This window comes from Chiroxiphia lanceolata, chromosome 6, assembly GCF_009829145.1.
Source record: "Chiroxiphia lanceolata isolate bChiLan1 chromosome 6, bChiLan1.pri, whole genome shotgun sequence".
Lineage (NCBI taxonomy): Eukaryota > Metazoa > Chordata > Aves > Passeriformes > Pipridae > Chiroxiphia > Chiroxiphia lanceolata.
In genome coordinates, this window is record NC_045642.1 from 19380562 (window position 1) to 19401301 (window position 20740).

Below are 20740 nucleotides of genomic sequence, written 5' to 3' on the forward strand. Positions count from 1 at the left end.
AGGTGAATGAGATATGGACTCTCGAGTGTTCTTTAAAAAAATAAATTTTAAAAAGCCTTCTTTTTTTCCCCTCTAAAGAAATAATATGCCAGTTACCACTCCAGGCTCCTGAATTAAGGTTAATTTAAATCTGCTTGAATTAAATCAGTTCCTCACATATAAACTGTTCTGGCATGCAGACTGATTGCTTTCTCTGAGAAGTCACTTGGAGCTTTTTGTCATGTTCTCCCTTGTCCATAAAGCTCCTATCAAAAGTGTCTGCTCTTTGTGTAAGAATTGATCCTGTGTACTGGGGACAGGACATTTGGAAAATGCAAGACATAATGGTTACCACTGGACATTACTAAAATCCTTAATTTCTCTGCTATTTTTCCTGTATGGCTCTTTCTGTGATGAACCCAGCTAGTGCAAGAAGATTTCAGTAGTTTTGACAGAAGACTAATTTTCTTAATCAGATCCGTGGGTTGTTTCAAGGATAGGTAGCCTTTCTCTTTCTCTTTCTCTTGGTAACTAATCACATCAAGAAAGCTCCCTCTCACCCCCAAAATTTTCTCTTGTTACTGTTCCAGTTAAGTTCGCAGTGCTACTTTAACTAAGCTTGTGTCATTCTTTCCGTAATAACCATGGATTTTTTTTCGCTAGGATTTGTAAGTTTTGCAAAAAAATTTCTGTCTTCAGCTGACTCTCAGTGTCTCGGCTGGGACACTGTTCTTAATTTGGTTGGAACTAGGTTGGTCACTCAAAATAGAGAAGGGCCAAGAAAAAGGGAAGCTTGACACTTCGCGCAGTCTTGGAAATCCCTCACAGGCGTGCAGTTAAAACATGATATTTTATGACCTGTTGAGGTCTGATGTCCAGTGTTGTGTTGCACCTTATATTGACCAAAAAATGTCAAAACAGCCTAGATATTACAGTGGGAGAAGAGGGATGAAGGGAACTGCCCTAGGTAATTGTAGAGTCCAAGGTGAGTGACTTATCTAGGGGAACTTGATGAGAATTGCCTCTTTCTCCAAGGAAGTTTCATAGGTGGCTTCAGCTGAGTGGTTGCTCCCTTTATTTGCTCCTTCTGTTTTAGCACCACTGGTGGCCAGACTGATCATTTTCTAAGCTGAAAGGTTTTGGGTTTTTTCTTTTTGTTTCCTTGTAAGATGCTAATGTCAGCACCAGGGGTAGGAACCATGGAAGGAACTACTCCATTTGGCAGTGGCATGGTTTTAAATAGGCTTAGGTAGACCAGAGATGCCCATTCCTGCAGGAACAGATGATCAGCTGATCTCTTCTTACAGTGATACCCAAACTCCCAGTTCAGGGTCTTGATCTGTTAAGCGATCCCCAAACCTGAACCAGTTTCCTATAATTCATGGCAATTCAGCACCTGCTGCCTGATGAAAGGACAGAAGCCTCTTTGAAAAGGGGAGGAGGTTAAATGGAGACAAAAATTGTATTTACCATTCCATGGCTTGACTTGCTTTCCTGTGATGGACCATGGAGATTCTGTGTAGCACACAGAGGGAGGGAAACTGTTACCTCTTTAGGTTCTTGATTACTGCAGGCTCAATATACTCTGAAAAGTTCATCAGGAAGATCAGCTTTACACTACTTCAGGGACACCCTGCAATCGGGGCAAGGTGATGACAGGGTATGTTGCTTTAAAAATGTCCAACTTGAGAGAAAAGTGGTTTGAAAGAAGGCTGCCTGCATTCAGGTTGTTCTGCATGTCATCTAAATGCATATTGATCCTGCTAACCTTCCTTTGTGGTGCAGTAACTTTGCTAATACTGTGTAGTTTTAAACCTCTGAATGATACAGGCATTGAGCTTTGTATCTCTTTAATGAGCTGAAACGTAGAGATGTAATTTTCCTATGACAAATTTATGTGTGGATTTGAAAGTACTACTTTTGTACAGTAGTCTCTGTGTGGCCACAGGTAAATACACATCACCTATGAAATTATGCAACAGAATATTTTTTAGGGGGAGGTTCTTGAGCTGGAGCTCCTTTAGTATCATAGAAAAACCACAAGGACCCTTTGGCTTACAGACTTTTTTTTTTTTCCTTTTCTTCATCTGAATGCACTGAGCTTCAGGACAGGCTGCAATTTTAATGGAAAGCTTGAGGAGAGGAATTTTGCTCAATGATAGTTTTGGGGATGTTTTTTCCTTCTTTTTATTTCAACTACTTTAAAGGTTTAAGAGGCCTTAGCTAGTTTTGTCTCCTTTGTTTTTACTTTTAAATAACTGTCATGGGATTTTTTTATTTTGTTCTAAGCTCGTTTTTAGTCTGCATTTATACATTTCAATAAGTATGTATGAGTAAGTGTGAGATTGTCATAGCCATATGATATGGCACAAAGCCACCTTTAATAGCCGGGTTTTTCCTAATTTAACAGTCCATCTTTTGTCTGTCTTTATTCCCATAGAGTTGAATGCAAATGGTGCAAGCTAGTGCAGATGAGCTGGATCAGAGGACTGATTTGACCTGATTAAAAATGAGTATTTGGCCACATCAGTTTCATAGTCTGATTCACCAGTTGGTCGCGTAGACAGGTTTTTTTATGTCTGCTTTTCTCTGTCTTCTCTTGTTTGTCAATAGCTGCTTCCCCACAGAGTTTGAGTTGCCACAAATTACAGCCTGACTTGGTAAGGAAAACCAAAATGAGTGGCAATTTACATTCACAGGTTGTCCTGTGAAGTGGGGCAGCTCAGCTACTGCTGCTGCTTCTTCAGGAGCAGTCAGTCTGTCCTGACTGCTGGAGCTGAGAAATTTTGGGGAAGTTACCTGGGGACACGATTCTGCCTCAGCCATACTAAAGTGAGCTCACAAACCGGAGGACTCATCTGCATGGGAGCTTTACTATTTCAACTAGAAAACTTCTTTACCCTTGCACACTCAGATGTGTGTGTGTTGTGATCCAAGTGAGCAATTTCTATCTGTCTGTCTATTTATATTGTTGGAATGGTCTAAGAATGGTCTAGGTAGGTGTTGTGACTCCTGTGGAACTGGAGGTACGCCTGAATCAGTGTGTACTATGTACACGGAGATCAGAACATTTTAGTTGAGTTGTGAGGGACATGTCCTAGGAATAACTGTACAGCTGCCTGTTCCTCCTTGCCTGAACTGATGGCCCCAGCTGCATGTAAAGCAGCTACAGAGCTACTGTAGTTTACAGGGGGATCTTTTGTTGTGAAGGGGAGACCATCCTGCTGAGGAACATGACAGCAATTACAGATGTAGTCCCCACTTCATCCCCAAAGTGGGCAGCATTCTCTTTCATTAAAAAAACAACCATGAAGCTTTTTGTGTGGATGTATGTTTTCACAATGCACATTCATTTACTTCCTTTTTGGTTCCTACTGCGGTTGCATAGCCAGTACTGTCTTCAGGGATCTGAGGGTCTGGGATAATCCAGATTGTGAAAAATCTGGCTAAGCATAGGTTTTGCAAGGCTGAATAGATAAATACCTCTGTACCACGTTTTCCTGGAGCTCCAGTGCCAGGAGGACTTAGCTTAGATGCAGCTTAGTGCATTTACCCAGGTGGTGCCCATCTGGCAGTCCTGTTGATCTAATACAGTACAGGGAGCCTGGGTCCAGTGGGTCCAGTGCACAGACACTTAATTTTGTTTGAGGGCTCAGTCAGGTGAAACACTTCCTGACACAGACCCATGCCCCAAATAGCTGTATTGGCATTGGGAAAGCAATATAATTTCTCTGACTGGCCTGAGGTAGCTGTGCTAGGAGTTGGCTGTGTTGTGTTTGCATCACTGGCATGTTGAATTTGCAAGCTGGATTTATGATGCTGGGTAATGTTTACCAGCTGTGAACTGACTGTCCTCTTCTGACCAGACAATTTCTCTCCTAACTGCACACTCTCAGCTTTTCATGCAGATATTGTGTGATTTGCCACACCTCGATCTGGTCCTTTCTGTTAATGTCTATTCAGGCTACTTAAGTTGTTCATAGGTGGAGTGACAGGGAAACTGCGACATGAATGGAAGGGGGAAAAAACATCAAAAAATTTAGTGCAGTCTTTCCAAGTCTGCATGAATTTGTGTTTTATTTATTGGAGAAACAAATTTCAGGGCACTTGATTTTATTCTTTTTTCTCTATAGACTTGCAAAAGGAAGTTAAGCTGTGGCTATTGCCTTCTTGGATGGGTAATTAGTTGCTACAGATTTAGGATTTAGGATATTAACTTGTAATAACTGGCCACACCAGGATGATACTCACTTAAAAATGCTTATGATAATCAAGTACTGCCCAACATTTAAGAGAACAGTAACACAATATAGAGACAATGCTTGTGAGAGATGATCTCATGAAGGACGTCTTTTGTGCCCTGTGGAACTGGATTTTGTTAAAGTTTTGGGGACAAACATTGGTGTCTATATGCTCCTCTACGTATATACCATTATAAGCTTTGCAAGGAGTTGCTATCCCTTCTGTTCCTAAAGCTAACCAGCGTGTATTGTGGCTTAATTCATGTATGTCTTTTTCAGGTACATGTATTGGACTGACTGGGGTGAAACACCCAGGATAGAACGGGCAGGAATGGACAGCAGCATGCGAAAAATAATTGTTGATTCAGATATTTATTGGCCAAATGGACTCACGATAGATCTTGACGAGCAGAAACTTTACTGGGCTGATGCAAAACTGAGTTTCATTCATAGGGCAAATCTGGATGGTTCTTTTAGGTAAGTTTCCTTTAATCAATAATATGGTGTAAGTTATTTCTCATTTCATGTATTCATTTTGAACTGAGACTTTTTTTTTTCAGTAGTCTGGAATAATGCCGATACCTTAGTGTTCTGTTTAAATGCAATTCTTAATAGCCTTGCAAAAAGTAGCCTCACATACTATAAAACTGGTTTTAAAAGTAAGACTATTTGTATCAGTATTTCCCTATAGACTGTTCATCGCCTTCTTGTACAGTAGGATTTTTTATTTGTCTTGAAAACAGTTGGAGATGCTTATCCTTGCTCCTAGGCAATACAACATTTAACTAGTGACTGGGATTTTACAGTCTTGTTAATGTCTTTTTTTCCAGCAGAAAATACACATTGAGACACACTTATCCAAAGATGTCCTTTATGCCATGCCTATTAATTAACCAAATTCAGGTTGCTTCAGATAGCAAGCAATTAGGAAGCAGATTTTTATAAAGATTGATGGAAAGCACACTGTGGAAGTTTTGTTTGGTGGCTCCTGTCCAAGTGTGCTGTTGAGTTTTGGCTTTTGTAGACACAGAGAAGTGACACTTCAGACAGGGCAGACTTATGCATTTGAGATTGCATTTTCAATTCTGTGCAGTGTTCAATGGGAAGGTTGTATTGGTCCTGAAGAGTGAGTGTAATATGCCATGAATGTCCTGCCAAAGCAATCTCTGCATTGTGATCTGGTTTTGGTCTTCAGATTGTATAAAATGACATTTTCATTTTCATGATTTCGTAACATGAAATCATGAAAATTTCGTCGGTGTTAATAAAATCATTTTACCTTGGTAAAAAGTTGGAGGAGTTTTATTTTATGTAGTTCTGTATAATAAAATAATATACCTCCCACAAAAAACCATTGCATTTGCATGGTGTTTTTCAAAATTTTTTTTGTTTTTACTGAGATTCCTTCTGTGCCTGATTTTCACAGTCATAAAAGAAGAATAGCAATATTGACCTTTATAAAGGTCCTTTATAAAACACTGAGGTTCCTTTGAGAGCAGTATGTAAGAGTTAGATAATGGTGGCATTGTAAGTGACAAGTACTGACTGACAGTCAGAAGTATAGGCAAGGGAAAAGGCCTTTACAGAAGGCAGTGGTAACTCAAAGGCTGGCTGCAGGTTCGTAGGCAAAAAGAAAGATTTTCATTTAACAACATGAATGTGTTTGTCTTATCTGGGGGTGAGTGGCAGAGTGTAAGGTTTCCAGGCTGCTTCTGCGGTTATCAGACGTATATGCAAATTGTATAAACTTTATTTAGACGTATGTGTAAACCCTAAAGTTGTAATTGGCAATTGAAATCTATTCTGCTCATTTTAAGGTAGAGAAAGGCCCCCTAAAAGGGAACAAGCCTTTGAATACACTAGTTCCATCAGTCTGTCCAAATTACTTTGTGATAGATCAGTGCATGTGCACCACCTCCGAAGCAGATTTCTGTTGAACCATCAATCCAATCGTATTTTAGGAAAAAATAACATATTTTGCATTAAAAAAAAAATTGGCTCACTCCTGCATATTTTACTCAACTGCTAGAGTATGTAAATGCATGTTTGAGGTCAGGATATTCCTGTACAGGGTGCACTCTGAAAGTTCTTTATGGCTAACTGCATGTGAACTTTTAGGCATTTTTGAATATAGTAACTTGTGTAATTGTTCAGACTAGATGATAACTTTGGAAGTTGCTTCTGTTCCTTAAGCATGGAGTAAAATAAGTTTCACTCATACATGTCAGTAAAAAAATCTGTAGCGTTTCAAATGCTTCCACTCTTCTCGTCCCAGAATCAATTCAGAATTACTTCAGAATTCAAATAAAAAGGAAATTTTTGTTCTGTGTGGTGGATTAATTTTACTGGAGCAATCTGTGTCTTGTATCTTAGCAAGCTTCAGTTGCAAGCACATTGGCTGGAACTATTTCAAGGGATGTAATTACAGGAGAAGGGGAGACTTGATATCTAAGAATGATGGAAATAGGGCAATATATAGTGGAAAACAGCTGTTATGATATTAGAATACAGCCACTGCTGTTATTAGTCAAAAAGAAACAGCAAAGGTGAGAGTGGAAGGAGAAATTAGTGTTTATATTTATTCTATTGTGTTTTATGGTGAAGTAGTGATAATTTGAAAGAGAAATTTTAGAAGAGTTTCAGTTTTATCTCTAGAAGAGAAAGATTATTAATATTTTTGTTTTCTTTTTTCCACATTATCTGCGTTGTTCATGTATATGCTAATAGTTGTTTGCATGTGTCAGTCTACTTTGCACTTACCTGTGTCTGAATATATGTCAAGAATTTTGGGGGTACTTTTTTTATTTCCCCCCCAACCTGGAAAAGGCAAATAAGTACCTATGCTGCTCAAAATAAAACAGAATACTTCCCCTGCCAAATGTTAGCTGTTTTTTGTTTTTCCTAAAATCCCTTCAACTGAAAAAAATTGAATGCAGATCTGAATATAGGTATAAGAAAAATAAGTTTGTCACTTTCCTTTGGGATGACACTGATACTTCAGCTTTCTCAAAGTTGTTTGGTGAATAACTTACTGGTTTGTTGTGTCATAGCACAACTGGTCTGAAAGGTGTGGGCATGCCTTTTTGTAAACATAAAATGCATAATTTTTTTGAAAACTGACTACATAGTGTTTTGATAAAGGAATTGTCAAGTATCTTTTCTCTGACTTAATAAATGTCTCTAAAACTCTTGGATCTAAATTATATGAATTTATTGCAATAGGTATAAACTTGGGGATCCTGTGAAAACAGGGTAGAAACGTCATGTGTTTTTTGGCTCTCAGTTCAGCTAATAACCAATGTGAAAATATATGCATTCTCAGAAGTGTGGCTGAATGACCTCATTGAAGAAACATCTTGAAATGTTTCTGATTTGTATTAATTATAAATATTTAACCTTAGAAAAAAATGTAAGTGACCCTTGCTCTACATTAGAAAAATAATCTGAAAAATATTTGTTTCTGCTGCTGACTAAGTTAAAGAGGGGTAATTTAGTGAGACTCTTAGGTAATTTCTTCCTTTGTCTGCTACAAAAAAGGACTCAGTGCAACTGAAGTTCTGGACAAAGTTGTCCTGTAATGCTTTAGTTGGAGAGGCAGTGTTCGGACTTATGTTTCATTGAAAAGTCAGTTGTGTTTGGGTATTTGCACAACTCCTGAAGGTAAGGATCTTCAGCTGTCAGTGCAGAATTGAATCAGATACTTTGATACTATGAAATCCAGTATGTTTGTGTCTTTATTGCTATGAAAGCAAATAGCCTTATTTTACATTTTTCGGTTTGTTGTCACTTTTATCGCCGAGCGAATCTCTTGGTCCAGTGAATTTGTTAAAAGGCGACAGCTCCTATATGAGTTTTACAAAGCTAGGTCTTCATTCTGCATGATAACAAGTGGAAGCAATCCATTTTTAATCCTTGCTCTTTCTTTCACATAGGCAAAAAGTTGTTGAAGGTAGTCTTACTCATCCCTTTGCTCTGACGTTGTCTGGGGACACTTTGTATTGGACGGACTGGCAAACGCGCTCCATTCACGCCTGTAACAAAAGGACGGGAGAGAAAAGAAGAGAAATATTGTCTGCTCTGTATTCTCCAATGGACATCCAGGTCCTAAGTCCAGACCGGCAGCCATACTGTATGTTTTCCTTTTCCCTGAAACTTTTTGCATGGCTGTTACTTGCCTGTCAGGAAAAATGTTAATCAGAAAAGTGGCTAGTGTGAAGTTTTAAGGTTGTGCACACTTGTGAGGGGATTGGTTGCTAAAGGTGTAAATGCTTGAATCCTGTACCTTTCTTTGAAAATTCCAACCTGAATTGGTACAAGTTCACTCACCATCCCAGTTGTTAACAAAATCCAAAATCCAGTGCAGTACTTCAGTGACTTCTCTTGGTTTGGAAAATCTGAATGAGAATGATACTGATCCACCTGGTGTCTTTTCAATGCCATTATTTTAAAGACAATTGAAAAAAGTGCTTACCAGGACTTTTTTTTTTTCTTTTAATGAGTAGAATTACCACAAAATATGTCATGTTCATATTGTACTTATAAGTGCATTTTTTGCAGTCCAGACTTGATCGTGGTAATCTTCAATATATAGCAAATAGTTTGTGAATGTTTTAGTATGGAAGGGATTTAGTTTTGAGCTTTTAGATGAACATGTATGTTTTTTCTTGATACTGTATGATGCTGCTTCAGAGGAAGTCACATGTAGAGTATTCAAGTAAGGCTGCATGTGTTTTGTGTGTGCATGTGATTCCATGTGGCAGTTGATCTAGGTTTTTTTTTTTGAATGGGATTTAAAAGTAATGTTGTAGAATGTAGCTCTGATGTAGCTCTGGGAAGAATCAGCTCTCGTCTAGGGAAGACATTCTTGCCATTTGTATTGGCTTCTTTATTTATGCCAACTGTAAATTCTGCTTCCTTAAAGATAACGTTTGTTATTCCAATGAAGTTTATAGGATGTGAGGAAACAGGCTTGAAAGTAAGCAAAAGGAGTTTGGAGATTATCTTGGTGATGGAACATAAGCAAGTTTTCATTGTGGTTGCTGGGTATGCACAGCACCCTGGTTTATCTCACAGCTCCAGATAAGAGTTTGTCTATGCTGAATTCTTGTCATTGCTTTTAGCTCCAAAAATGTCCCAGGCTTGGGTCATAGTATTTCTGAGTCAGTCACAAAGAAAGTATGGCGCACGGGGAAATAGCATATGCTGAAAATAGCTCAGATGCCATTGACTTCATTAAGATCAGACTTGGATTCCTTCCTCACCCTTTTTTTGCTCTGTGACTGTCAGTGGAAGAAACCAAAGTCAAATGAGCTGTAAATTTTGTTCTTTTATATTAAAGTAGTCCAGACGATTACTCAAACTGCAATTTTGTAGAGATCTTGCACAACTTGCAAGTATTTTTTTTAATAAGTGAGAATATTATCCATAATTATTTATGATTACAGTTTCATGTCTTGCTGTCATTTTTTTCCCCATCTGAAGAGATAGGAACATTTGGTTATGTCCATTTCTGTCCTGTACACATCTCCTTCCCTACTTTTTTTCCTTTTATGTATTCAGAATTGCGACTTTACATGTTGCTCCTCTGGATTTCCTGATGATTCAGGGATATGTCTTGCTGTAAAAGTTTTGCAAAAGAAAAAGATATTTCCAAAATGCAACACTACTGTAATGTAGGAATTGTACAAATTATTACGTTTTCCTTTCTTTCATAGAACTGATCACCCCACCAACTGCTTACATCTCAGTTTAGGTACCCCTAGAAGTAGGATGCTGGGGGTGGGGAGGTGGGGAATGGTGTGGGAAATCAGACAGTTTGTGTTGTGATTCGTCTGTGTTTTAGCACTAAAGCTTGTGCCAGTTATTTGGTATCTATTATTTCTTCCTCATGGAGAAAAGAGGGCTTTAGGGCTTCCAGAAAAACGAAAATAAATCTTTTTGGTTTCTTGAAGTTCACACTCCATGTGAAGAAAACAACGGTGGTTGCTCCCATCTGTGCCTGCTGTCTCCAAGAGACCCCTTCTACAGCTGTGCCTGTCCCACTGGTGTGCAGCTAGAAGACGATGGCAGAACATGCAAAGCAGGTAAGAGCTTGGCTTTTCTACAGTCACAGTGTTGGCTTGTTTTGGGTTCAGTGCTTCAAAGCTGAACCTTGAAGAAATGACCTGAGAGGAGCTGCCTGATACACTGAAATGTCATTTGCATCCAAACCTCCCACCAAGCTACCAAAAATGGTGATTTTTATGAACTGAAGTAATAATCCCTTGTAGAAATCAGAGACTTTTGACTGTGTTTAGTGTTGCCAGTTCTCCATAGGAATGAAGTAGTATGTGGAACCCATTGCTGAAGAATTTTATTAGAAGTAAGTTAGTGTAGGACATCTTTCCATTCAGACAGTGGACAGACTTCTGCTCCCTGCCATTCATTGTCCAGTAGAGGTCAATGATACAGAAGTGGTGGCTGAGTTGTTGAGATAACTGAGTTAAAGAAAATAATGTTCTAGGTGGCTGTTCCATGTTCCCCAGAAGAGGCTTGTGTATCACCAGTAGAAAGCTGTTTAGAGAATAATAGCTAGAGTATATGCTTTAATTGAAAGTAAAACTAGATGCATATTTCATATCCACAGGTTGAATGAGCCTAGTGGTGTACTTTGAAAGCTTGATTCTGTCATTGACCAGGAAGCCTCTTTTAAAAGTGCATCTTACAAAAGCAGTCAATGAACAGTGATACGATGGTAGGACAGTGGGAGGCAAGGTTTTGGAGAATGTTCTGCCTAGTCTGCTGCCTGTCTCCAGTGCATTTTTGAGTTTAGTCAAATACTATAATAGTTTTCTGATGTTACTTGATTTGTCTGTGTACTAGAGCAAGCATAAAATAGATGCCTTTCATTTGTGAATTTGAATCACAATTTAAACACTGAACCTCCAGGGTTTAAGGGCCAGCTTTATTAGCTCATCCTGCTGCAATTGAAAGGCTTATAAGGTAGTCCTTGCAGCTGCTGAAAGACCTTTCTCTTTCCTCCTTCAGCTTTGGAAAGTTTCCCTTTCACAGTTTTTATAAAAACCTTGCTGAATGCTCAGGACAACCTTTTTAAACGTTCATATTGACCTTGTGTTTCTGGCTGCGGGAGTGAAGGTCACCCTGCTTTTGGCATTTTGTTGGATTGCACAAGCAGGAGCAACTGCTTATACTGTGCTTTCACCTTTCCATTGTCAGGCGAGACAATCTGCCAAGGGTGTTCTGTCAAAGAGGGCAAAAAAGTGGGACGAGAACAGGAAATCTGGTTTTGCATAAGAATGTGGCCTTTTGGTTCAGTTTTATGGGTTATTTCTTTCCCAAGCTCCACATGTTTTGTTGTCCTGTCTGCCTTATGCCAACATCCATGTGCTTCTCTTTCCCATCTTATTAATTAACTCTTAGGTTGCAAAGAACTGACTTTCTGTTCTCCACAGGAGCCTTTTGTAGTAAAGTTGTAGCGGGAGCTATGGATGCAAGGATGTTGAGTACCTCTTCATTTTGTTCCGTGTTGGCTTGGGCAAAAGTGCAAAAGTACAGAGTCACTTGGGCACTTGAGTTTCTTTGACTTCAAGCTTTTATGTGAATTACACAAATACTACTGAGGGTTTGTCTGCAGGAAGAAAAAGCATTCTGTTCTCAAAGTCTCTGTCCACATGGGGAGTTTACTGGTGCAAATGTAACTATATAATGTTACTGTATATATCTGTCTGAAAGAATTCTTGTACAGAAAAGCCCTGAGGCTCTTAGGCGGTTTCAGCTCTCTTGAATACTGAAGAATACATATGTTGGTAATGTTCAGGCGAGAGAGCTCTGTAGCTCTTTACAAAGGGTGTTGAATGGTAAAGGGCCTATGTAATTAACAAAAAACATGAATTTGAGGACAGGCTGTGCCAGTATTTGCCTTTCTGAGAGTTACATCTGTATGTATTGGAACTCTGAAACTTTGGATTTTTATATTTTTGTTAAACATATAACTGTTGATACGCTGGAGCCGTAACTGTTGGGTCTCTGTTAAAAGACTAGTTCTTTATTCTGTACTTTTGGCTTTTAGTGTTGATTCATTCTTGTGTTCTCTCTGTTCTAATTAGCTCTACAGTAGATATCCATCGCTAATAGTGGATATTAAATATATATATATAGATAGATAGATAGATTGCAACTGGCATGAAGTATATGTTCTTCTTTGGGAATGTGTACTTGTTTTGTGCAGGTAGATGTTTTGTATTGCTGCCCACTAGATTAACCAAAAGCAGTCATGCAAACAGTAGCTCTGTTTCCTTTATCTTCTCTGGAGTTTAGAGGGGAAGCTATTAATTTCTGTAAAGTCTTCCTTTTAATTTTGCATGATGTATTTTACTCTCTAATATGAAGGAAGTTGCCTGATGTTACTTTATCTGCTCATTCTGTGCTGAGTGATTTCTCTGTTTCCTATACAACCTGTGGCAGATGTACTTATCATAAATCAAACATTCCCGAGTGTTACACACATTTGTTGTATCTAAATTCTTCTCAAATCAAATTTAAGTCTCTATTAAGAGGAATCTTTTTGTACTTGCTTCCACAAAAAAAACAGACCACACCAAAACAACCCAAACCTTTCTGTGACACTGAAATCTCTTTGAGATTTAATTTTACCCTGATTTATTGACTTTCCAGTTTTCGTGCTGAGAAAGGTCATGATTCTGTTCCCTTTCTTGTACTTGAAAGCAATACGAGACACCTTTTGGTAAGAAGGCATATGGGTGGTTGAGGTATGGGTGTATTTGCATGCCGTGCAAGCAATAGGTGACAAATGTGACATCAAATACAATTTAAATAAGTGTTTGACAGGGGGGAAGCATTTAGTGGTAAACTGCATCAGCAGTCTTCCGTTATAGCTAGACTGCTCCTATCTTCTAGTGCTAAATCCAGGCTCTGATCTTTAACACCAGTAGGAGCCTGATGTTCATTATATGAGATAACCCTTCTCTGTCCATGGCCTCCAAGTTTACTATAGTTTCAGAGAAATGCTTTTGGTATTTTGAAGCTTGCAGAAAAGAGTGATGCCTGGAAGTAAGGGCAGTGCCAACTGAGGTATGTTCTTTTAATATGCTATGCATTGCTCAGTGTAGATCTAAGTCAGGGGGTGTCTGGACAATGTTCTTGGTTGTGTAGTTTAGTTTTAGGTGGTTCTGCAAAGAACAGGGAGTTGGACTCAGTAATCCTTGTGGGTCCCTTCCAACTCAAGATACTCTATGACTGTAAGTAGACTGAGCAAAACCATCTCCAGGAAGGGCAATAAAAACATAAATGATCTTCTGCAATAGCTGAAGACAAATAATTTGGCTGCAAAAACAACGATATAGTAATGGTACCTTAGCTTCTGCTTATGTTGATATTATTACTGAACTCAGAAAAAGTAAATGCCTGTGTGCTGGGGACAGATTTGTGAGCTGATGCTGTACTTGCAATGCGTGGTAAAGGATTGCATCTGTCAGGGCCGCTTCCTAAAGGCTGTGCAAAAAAATTCAGCTGGTCAATATATTAAGGGTAAATATCCAAGATTACATTGACTCCTGCTAGTGACTTGCTTTAAGATTTGACAGAGAGGAAAGTATAGAGCAGAAATAAAGGAAATTTGGATATATTTGCATCCCTCTGAAAAGCAGGAGATATTAGATACTGCAGCTGAATACAGCTATAGAAAATTCTTTGGTACAGTGACAAGTCTCATTGGTCCCCTACATGACTAAATGATACTATTTTGGTTGTTAGCACATCTCTTTTCTTCTGTGACTTTTGCTTATTTCAGTTTTATTTTTTGTCAGATGTTTTATATATATTTTACACATAAACATGTATAATATTTTTAAAAGACCTTTTAAAGTTTAAATTTCTTATTCTTAAGCTAGAGATAGTCTCGAGATGATTTGATAAGTTGTGTAAAATGCACAGATAGGTGAGTTGTCTGTTTCATGATGGCAGTGGAAACTTGACCCTACTGAATCACAGGAAAGCTCCTGTAAGTTTCTCTGGGACCAGGAAATGCATTCAGGATCCTATCTGGATATTTTTTGGAGCTCTTTAGTAACCCTAAAGTGTTTATAGTTGTTATGTTATATTTTAAATTCCTTACATTATCATGAATAAAAGAGGATCAGCTTTATTCTCTTGGATTAAATTGACTTAGGGTATGAGTGTTTTAAAAAAATGTTTATATATATGTATATACACTTAGTGTATGCTATAAATGCTTAAGGGCAGGAACTGTTAGTGTTTGTGTGTCCCATGATACCTGTGAATGGCCTGCTGATGTAGCTGGCAAGTTTGACGTTGAAACAGGTACCTGAATGCTCAATTAACTTGGTGGCTTCTTTACACCTGCAAATCTACCCTTACAGAAAAGAGGGTTTACACTGCATGAGATATGGAAATTAAACTCATACTGTACATCAGTGTGAGCAGTCCTTTAAGCCAGCAATAAGAGCTGTTGCCGTATATTTAGCTTTAAGCATAGTGTGAGTCAAACTGAAAAAGTTACTCATTTTTAGAACCTTCTTTTAATTAATCAGTGGTAGGAGGTTGTTTTAAAGGAGTAAAAAGGGGAATTTCTTTCCTTTTCTGCTCCCCCTCCTCCCAGTGATAGGTACTTTGTAAAAATCTGATTCCTTTCAGATATATCTGTTCAGATGTTTAATTAGCCAGCTACTTTTTGCAGTAGTCTTGTCCCTGGTATGTCAGAACGTAAGTGGTCATTTGAGACATGACACATTGACTTCAAGACACATAACGTTTAAAAAAAAAAACCCAAACAACTGAACACTAGAGGTGCATTTCTGCAGTTGAAGGCAACAATTATTTGCCTGAAAATGGGAGAGCTTTGACTGTTGAGTCAATATCATGTGGTGATAGAAGCTGAATGGTTTCTGCCAGGGAGGTGTGGCAGCTGTAGTTTCTTAAACCGAGAAATTCTGTTTTCCCAAATGAAAAAACAGAAAACCCACACACAATTTCATAATTAGGGAAAAATGTGCTATCTTCAGTGTTTGAAGAGTTAACTTCTCCTATCTATCCTTGATCCTGTTGTTGAGGCAGTTGATCAGAGTTGGCTAATATTCTCGGTGTCTTATTTCTCCTTTGCATTCTGCACATTGCAAAATAGAAAACAGTGGTTTTGGAACCTCTGGCAAATACTGCAGGAATTATACTGGGGTTTTTTATGCAGGAGATAGTATAGGAGGAAGAAATGTTAAGGCACTTCCTTCACATCTCCTGTGTGTTTCTTGGTGCACATCATACATTTTAAAAGTTTTGTCTGAGGTTCCTTGGCTGAGCAATCATTACCTTATTACAGCAACTAAGTCTCCAAACAAGACAAGCAGGCAGACAAATACTTTCATTATGAAGTATTTATCTCATGCGAACTAACCACCCGAGAAGGTCTCTTTGCTAAACATGTTTTCCTGGTTTATAAAGAGGAACAGTATGGACTAATCCAGACCTTCTGATTAAGTAGATCAGCTGCTAATTGGAGATGAGCAGCCTCTTTGCAAAAAGGAAGGGTTAGGGAGACATTTGTTATCAAGGATAATTGCTGTAGAATCAGCTCTTTTAAGTACCTGAGAAAGCTTCTGCTGGTCTTGTGTGAATAATCTAAGATAACTGTCTGGAGTCTTCTAGCATTTGGGGGGTTCTGGAAGAGAAAACTTCCATATCAGTAAATAAACTCTGATTATATTCTGGCATTGATTTGCGGCTGTACTGGGAAGCAGCACTTAAGTCCTAATCTGTTTGTCACAAGGTAAATAAACAAAAAGAAAACTGTATTTTACCTTATTTACTAGAAGCTTGACAGCTGACTGGATACCTGTCTCTCCCCCTTGCTAACTCTGTGATTGAAATGCCGCTGTGGAAAAACATGGCCTTGCAAGATACTTTTACTTCTTAGATGTCTTCTGTCCTGTGCCTGGTGTCTGACTGCCATGGGGAGATGTTACTAGAAGGACTGGAGGACTCTTTCTTCACTCCCTCTCTCCCTATTGCACGCCCAAAGGTGTTCTTTTGCTTATGTTGAATTGTTGAAACTGTAAGTTTGTAAGTAAAAACTGTCCAGCAATGGGTACCTGAAGAGTCCAGGAAATCTAGAGGCTACCTCTTCTGTTTCTACTCCATTTCATAAAAATGTTATGAGTGGTTTTTTCCCCTTTCATTCATGTGTAGATGTTGTTTGTTTTGAGTCTGTTTTCCCCTTGCCTTTTTTAATGTATGTTGATTTTATTTGATTTATATCAAAAGATTGCATTACTTTCTATTCATAGCAACTTTTATCCTTCTAAATGGGGAGTATGTTGTGTAGCGAGCAAATGAAATTACCTCATATGGAAATGGCCTTATTTCTAATTCCATTGGATAACAGCCATTAGAAACATACTGTAAGGAAGAAACCTGGAGGCCGTGAGGAGCATTCTTGAAGGTCTGCCATATCATCTTCTTGTCAGTGGTTTTTCAGGGCTAGTGAATGAAATTTTCTTTTCAAGCTTTGTTGGTGCGTGTTTCAAATTGATGACTACTTTCCAGGACTCTGAAACACTGTCTAGGTAGAGTTTATTTTGTTTGTGGTTAGGGTTTGGGGGGTTTTGTGTGTGTGTGTGTATAAAGGAAAAAGGGACACTCCCGTTTTCAACACTGTTGATTCTCTGCATTGAAGCTGGTTTTATGCTGCAAAAGAACCACACCCCGGGTCTGCACTGAAAAGGTTTATGTGTAAACTTTGTTATCTTGCATTCAGTATGTGATAGCTACATACATAGATAAAGTTACCGAGACCCAGTGATAACTTGTTAAGCTGCTGTAGCTTGACAGCCTCTTCAAACGTTGGGTGGTCAAGCTCTATTTTACTGCATCAATGTAGCAACAGTGAAATTGCAGTGCTCCCTAGATTTGCAAACTCTAATTTGCAAATGTTTGTATTTGTTTGTTTTGTTTTGGTGTTTTGTTTTTTCTTGATTGTGTCAGCTCAGAATTGAATTGTCTGTGGCTCCATCATACTTGGAACATAATAAATAATGCTTAAATTTCAAAGCATTTTACAGTTACCAGCCTCAGAGAGGGCTCATGGGTTGTAAAGTATTTATTTCTCTTTGTGTAAAGGAAGACGACAGTGCAGAGAAATTTAATATGTTCAAGGTCTCAGTGAGTGGGAAATGTCTGCAGTTAGAAGTCAACAGAAGTTGACTTCTTTTGTAAGGATTGTAGAAAAACTGCTGCATTTCTCTTCAGTTGTTTTGGTTTTTTTTTTAAATGCTATGTATCTTGTTGAGTTGTAATGAATTTTTGATCAGTATTTGAAAGTGTTACTGCCAAAACTCTGCTTAAGAGAAAGTAGGTGGTGAAATGGATGTCACTTCTAAAGTCAGTGATTTCTTACTCTGAGCCGGTGGAGTTGGGTATCTCCAGCAGAGAATAGGTACATGTAAACTTAAAAACCATGCTTTGTGAGGAAAAACCACAATCCAAAGCCTACCCTTTTTTGGTGGTAGGGATTTCTGACAGACTTTTTCTTGGCCTGTCCTTTTTCCTATGGCTTGCAATGTTATTAAAAATTCTGTGCAAAGGAATGTTCTTTTTTTTTTTTTTGTTAATAAAGAGTAGAAGCTTGGACTATGATATCCATAAGCTAATATTCAGATTTAGCACTTAACATTTCCAGCTTTCTCTTCTCTTTCTTTAAATCTTTCCACATATATATATATATGGACCTTCAGGCTGGGTGGCGGTGCAGGGTAAGATTTAGTTGTTCAAGTGCTTTGAGGCCTTTGGATGAAACCTCTGTATAAGGGCAGATTCTCTGCTTGGTACAGTGATAGCCAGATGATTGTGCTGATCTTTGATTCTGGTTATTACCAGTGCAGTTATACTAATGCTTTTTTGAGTAAGTCTTCCTAAGAGCTACTATCTGATCCTCTGACAGTAGTAACTCTACAAAGCTTTGTGCTCTCAAGTATAGCACCGGGCGTGTACAAACTCACAGAAGCTCCATTCTAAGCTAGAATAGGGTAACTATGATTTCTGTGTTGCAACAGCTTTTTCTGGAAGAAACATTACTTTTGTCTTAGTCGGCTGCTTTGTGCTAATGATCTTATCAGCTGTGCAGTTTAACTAATATTCCATTTGTGAGATCTCATTTTGGTGGCTGTATGAATGTGTCAAAACTCTGATTTGTAGGTGTTTTTCCTGATTCAGGCAAAGTAACTGTTAGAAGTCTGCTACTCAGATAATGGAAGAAACAGTAGACAATAGCCTTTTCACTGTAACATGCAGACAGATATGATGTAATTTATGAGTTACGTAAGTGCTCTGGTATTTCCTTTCTTTGTCACAAGTGTTAGTTTTCCTTATGCCTACTTACCTTTCAATTAAATCAAGTCCTGTCTGAATGTGGCCACTCAAAACATTCTTTCAAAGAAACCTTTCCTGTTTCTATTTTGTTGGTTGCATACTCCCACTGCAGACAGTCTTTGGTTTAAATTGGTAACCCTGATGTGTGTTGCATGTGCAGCGTCGAGTTAGAGAGTACATCACCAGCCTTTTGCAGCCCACCACTATCACACAGTGAGAAGCAGTGCTGTCTTCCTCTCAGACTGAAAGATAAATGAAGGGCTAACTGGGATCCATAGTGCTGTTTGTGTTGCAACTGGCTCTGTTAAGTATCCAAGGAGAATATAGAAAAAGAATTTCGATTTATTTCTAGGTATTGCCAAAGTTCGTTTAACTCCTTAAATATTACTGTTTTCTGAGGAAGTTGAAGAGCAGGAATGGGATTTTACACAGTGTTGTTGATTTAAACCTCTCACAGTTGGTTTCATTACATCATTTTTCTTGTGGTGTGAAGAGTGGCTAATACTGAACCCTTGTGCAAGATGTCATAGTTGTGGAAAGCTTATTAAAAAGCAAGGCGGTGGTACCAATTTTCATAGGCTCCATATAGAATAATGAAGTTTTCTCTCAGCCCCATAGTCTGGTCCCCTCTTCCCCCTTTTGCCTTACACTGAAACTTTGCCAGGTAATTCACTGTATGACAACAACCAAAAAAATCCCATGCTTTCCTGAAAATCTTTTTAGTTTATCAGGACTGCTGAAATACTGCTGTACTCAAATAGCTTGTAAAGGAGTTGCCTTTAAAGCAGTCAAAGTGCTTTTAACACACTCTTTAAAAAAAAGTGTCTACCATTTTGTTCTTTGAAGAAGAGCTAAAAGCTTTCCCATTTTTACAGTTTATCTGATTTTCTCCCCACAAATATAGAGATTTCTGAAGTTGCTTGTGATGAGACTGAGTCTATACGTGCAGATACATGCACATGCATATACATAAAGCTGGGCGATGAGTCCCACAGTAGATTGTTGTTCTAGCCTAATTAGCAGACAGACAAATGGGAAAGGAATAGCATGGCATTTTCTGACAAAGATTAGCAGAGGCAGCCACTGAAGTCTACGTGTTTAGGTTGGGTGAATAAATTGGAACATTTGTTACTGTATTATAGATGTCTTGTTACTTTTCAAATGTGAAGGGGACTAATGGAAGAATAAAAAAAGCCTTTGTCAAGGTGGTGAGATGTCCTGGTTTGCTTCTGTCAGCTCTGATTGGAGTTAATTTTGCAAATAGAATATAGTCACCATTTCCAGCACTGAAGCGTGAATTTTTAATAACAAGAGCACAAACCAACCAAAGCAAAGCAAAGACAATATCCTAGTGTAGATATTAAAAATACTGATTACTGGGTATGGGAGGAAAGCATCATGTATAAGTGAAAAAAAAGGCTCTTACCCTGTTTCTATAGGATTTATTGGTGGCAAATAGAACATATAGTCTTCAGGGATTGAGAATAAGTGCCTTGAGCAGTATTATTTTGTTTTCTGTTCTATTTGTTGGGGTGGGTTTTTTTGTTTTTTTTAGTTTGTTTCTTTTTTGAAATTCAGATATTGCTCTGATGCCCCATCCCTGGAAGTGTTCAAGGCCAGGATGGATGAGACCCTGAGCAAACTGATCTAGTGAGTGACATTCCTGCCTATGGCAAGGGGGTTGGAAGTAGATGATCTTTAAGGTCCCTTCCAACGCAAACCATTCTATGATTGTCTTAACCAGAACAGTTCATCAGCTTTTATGGATATTAGACGTGCTGAAAATTTCTTTTGAAGATCTGCAGAAACCTTGTGCTGAATTAAAAAAGAGTAGAGAAAATAAATAGTTCAAAGTTTAAACCAGTTGAAAAAAGAAAACCATTTTAATTTTAAAACGCTTTCTGAATTGAAACTTTAGAGGGACCTGGTTCCTTCTGGTTTTCTGATCTACGATTTGCATAGCAAACTTTGCATAAGCTTTTTGCTGAAGTGTTTGGTTGCTGCAATTGTGATGTTGGAATAACTTGCATTCCCCGCTCCCCCCAAAAAAGGCTTTTGTTCATTGTGTGGTGTTATATATGGCCATGTTGTAACAGTTAGCAATTTTGCTGGGAATCTCTTAATCA

General features: G+C 38.4%; 1 protein-coding gene across 1 annotated transcript in view; it reads left to right on the forward strand.

Moving 5' to 3' along the window:
• LRP5 (LDL receptor related protein 5) overlaps positions 1-20740 on the forward strand; it is a 133679-nt gene that overhangs the window by 38494 nt on the left and 74445 nt on the right. Inside the window, exons 3-5 of the mRNA XM_032690638.1 lie at positions 4500-4697; positions 8153-8349; positions 10172-10303. Of these exons, the coding sequence (XP_032546529.1) occupies positions 4500-4697; positions 8153-8349; positions 10172-10303 (527 nt within the window). The remainder of the gene's footprint in view (positions 1-4499; positions 4698-8152; positions 8350-10171; positions 10304-20740) is intronic.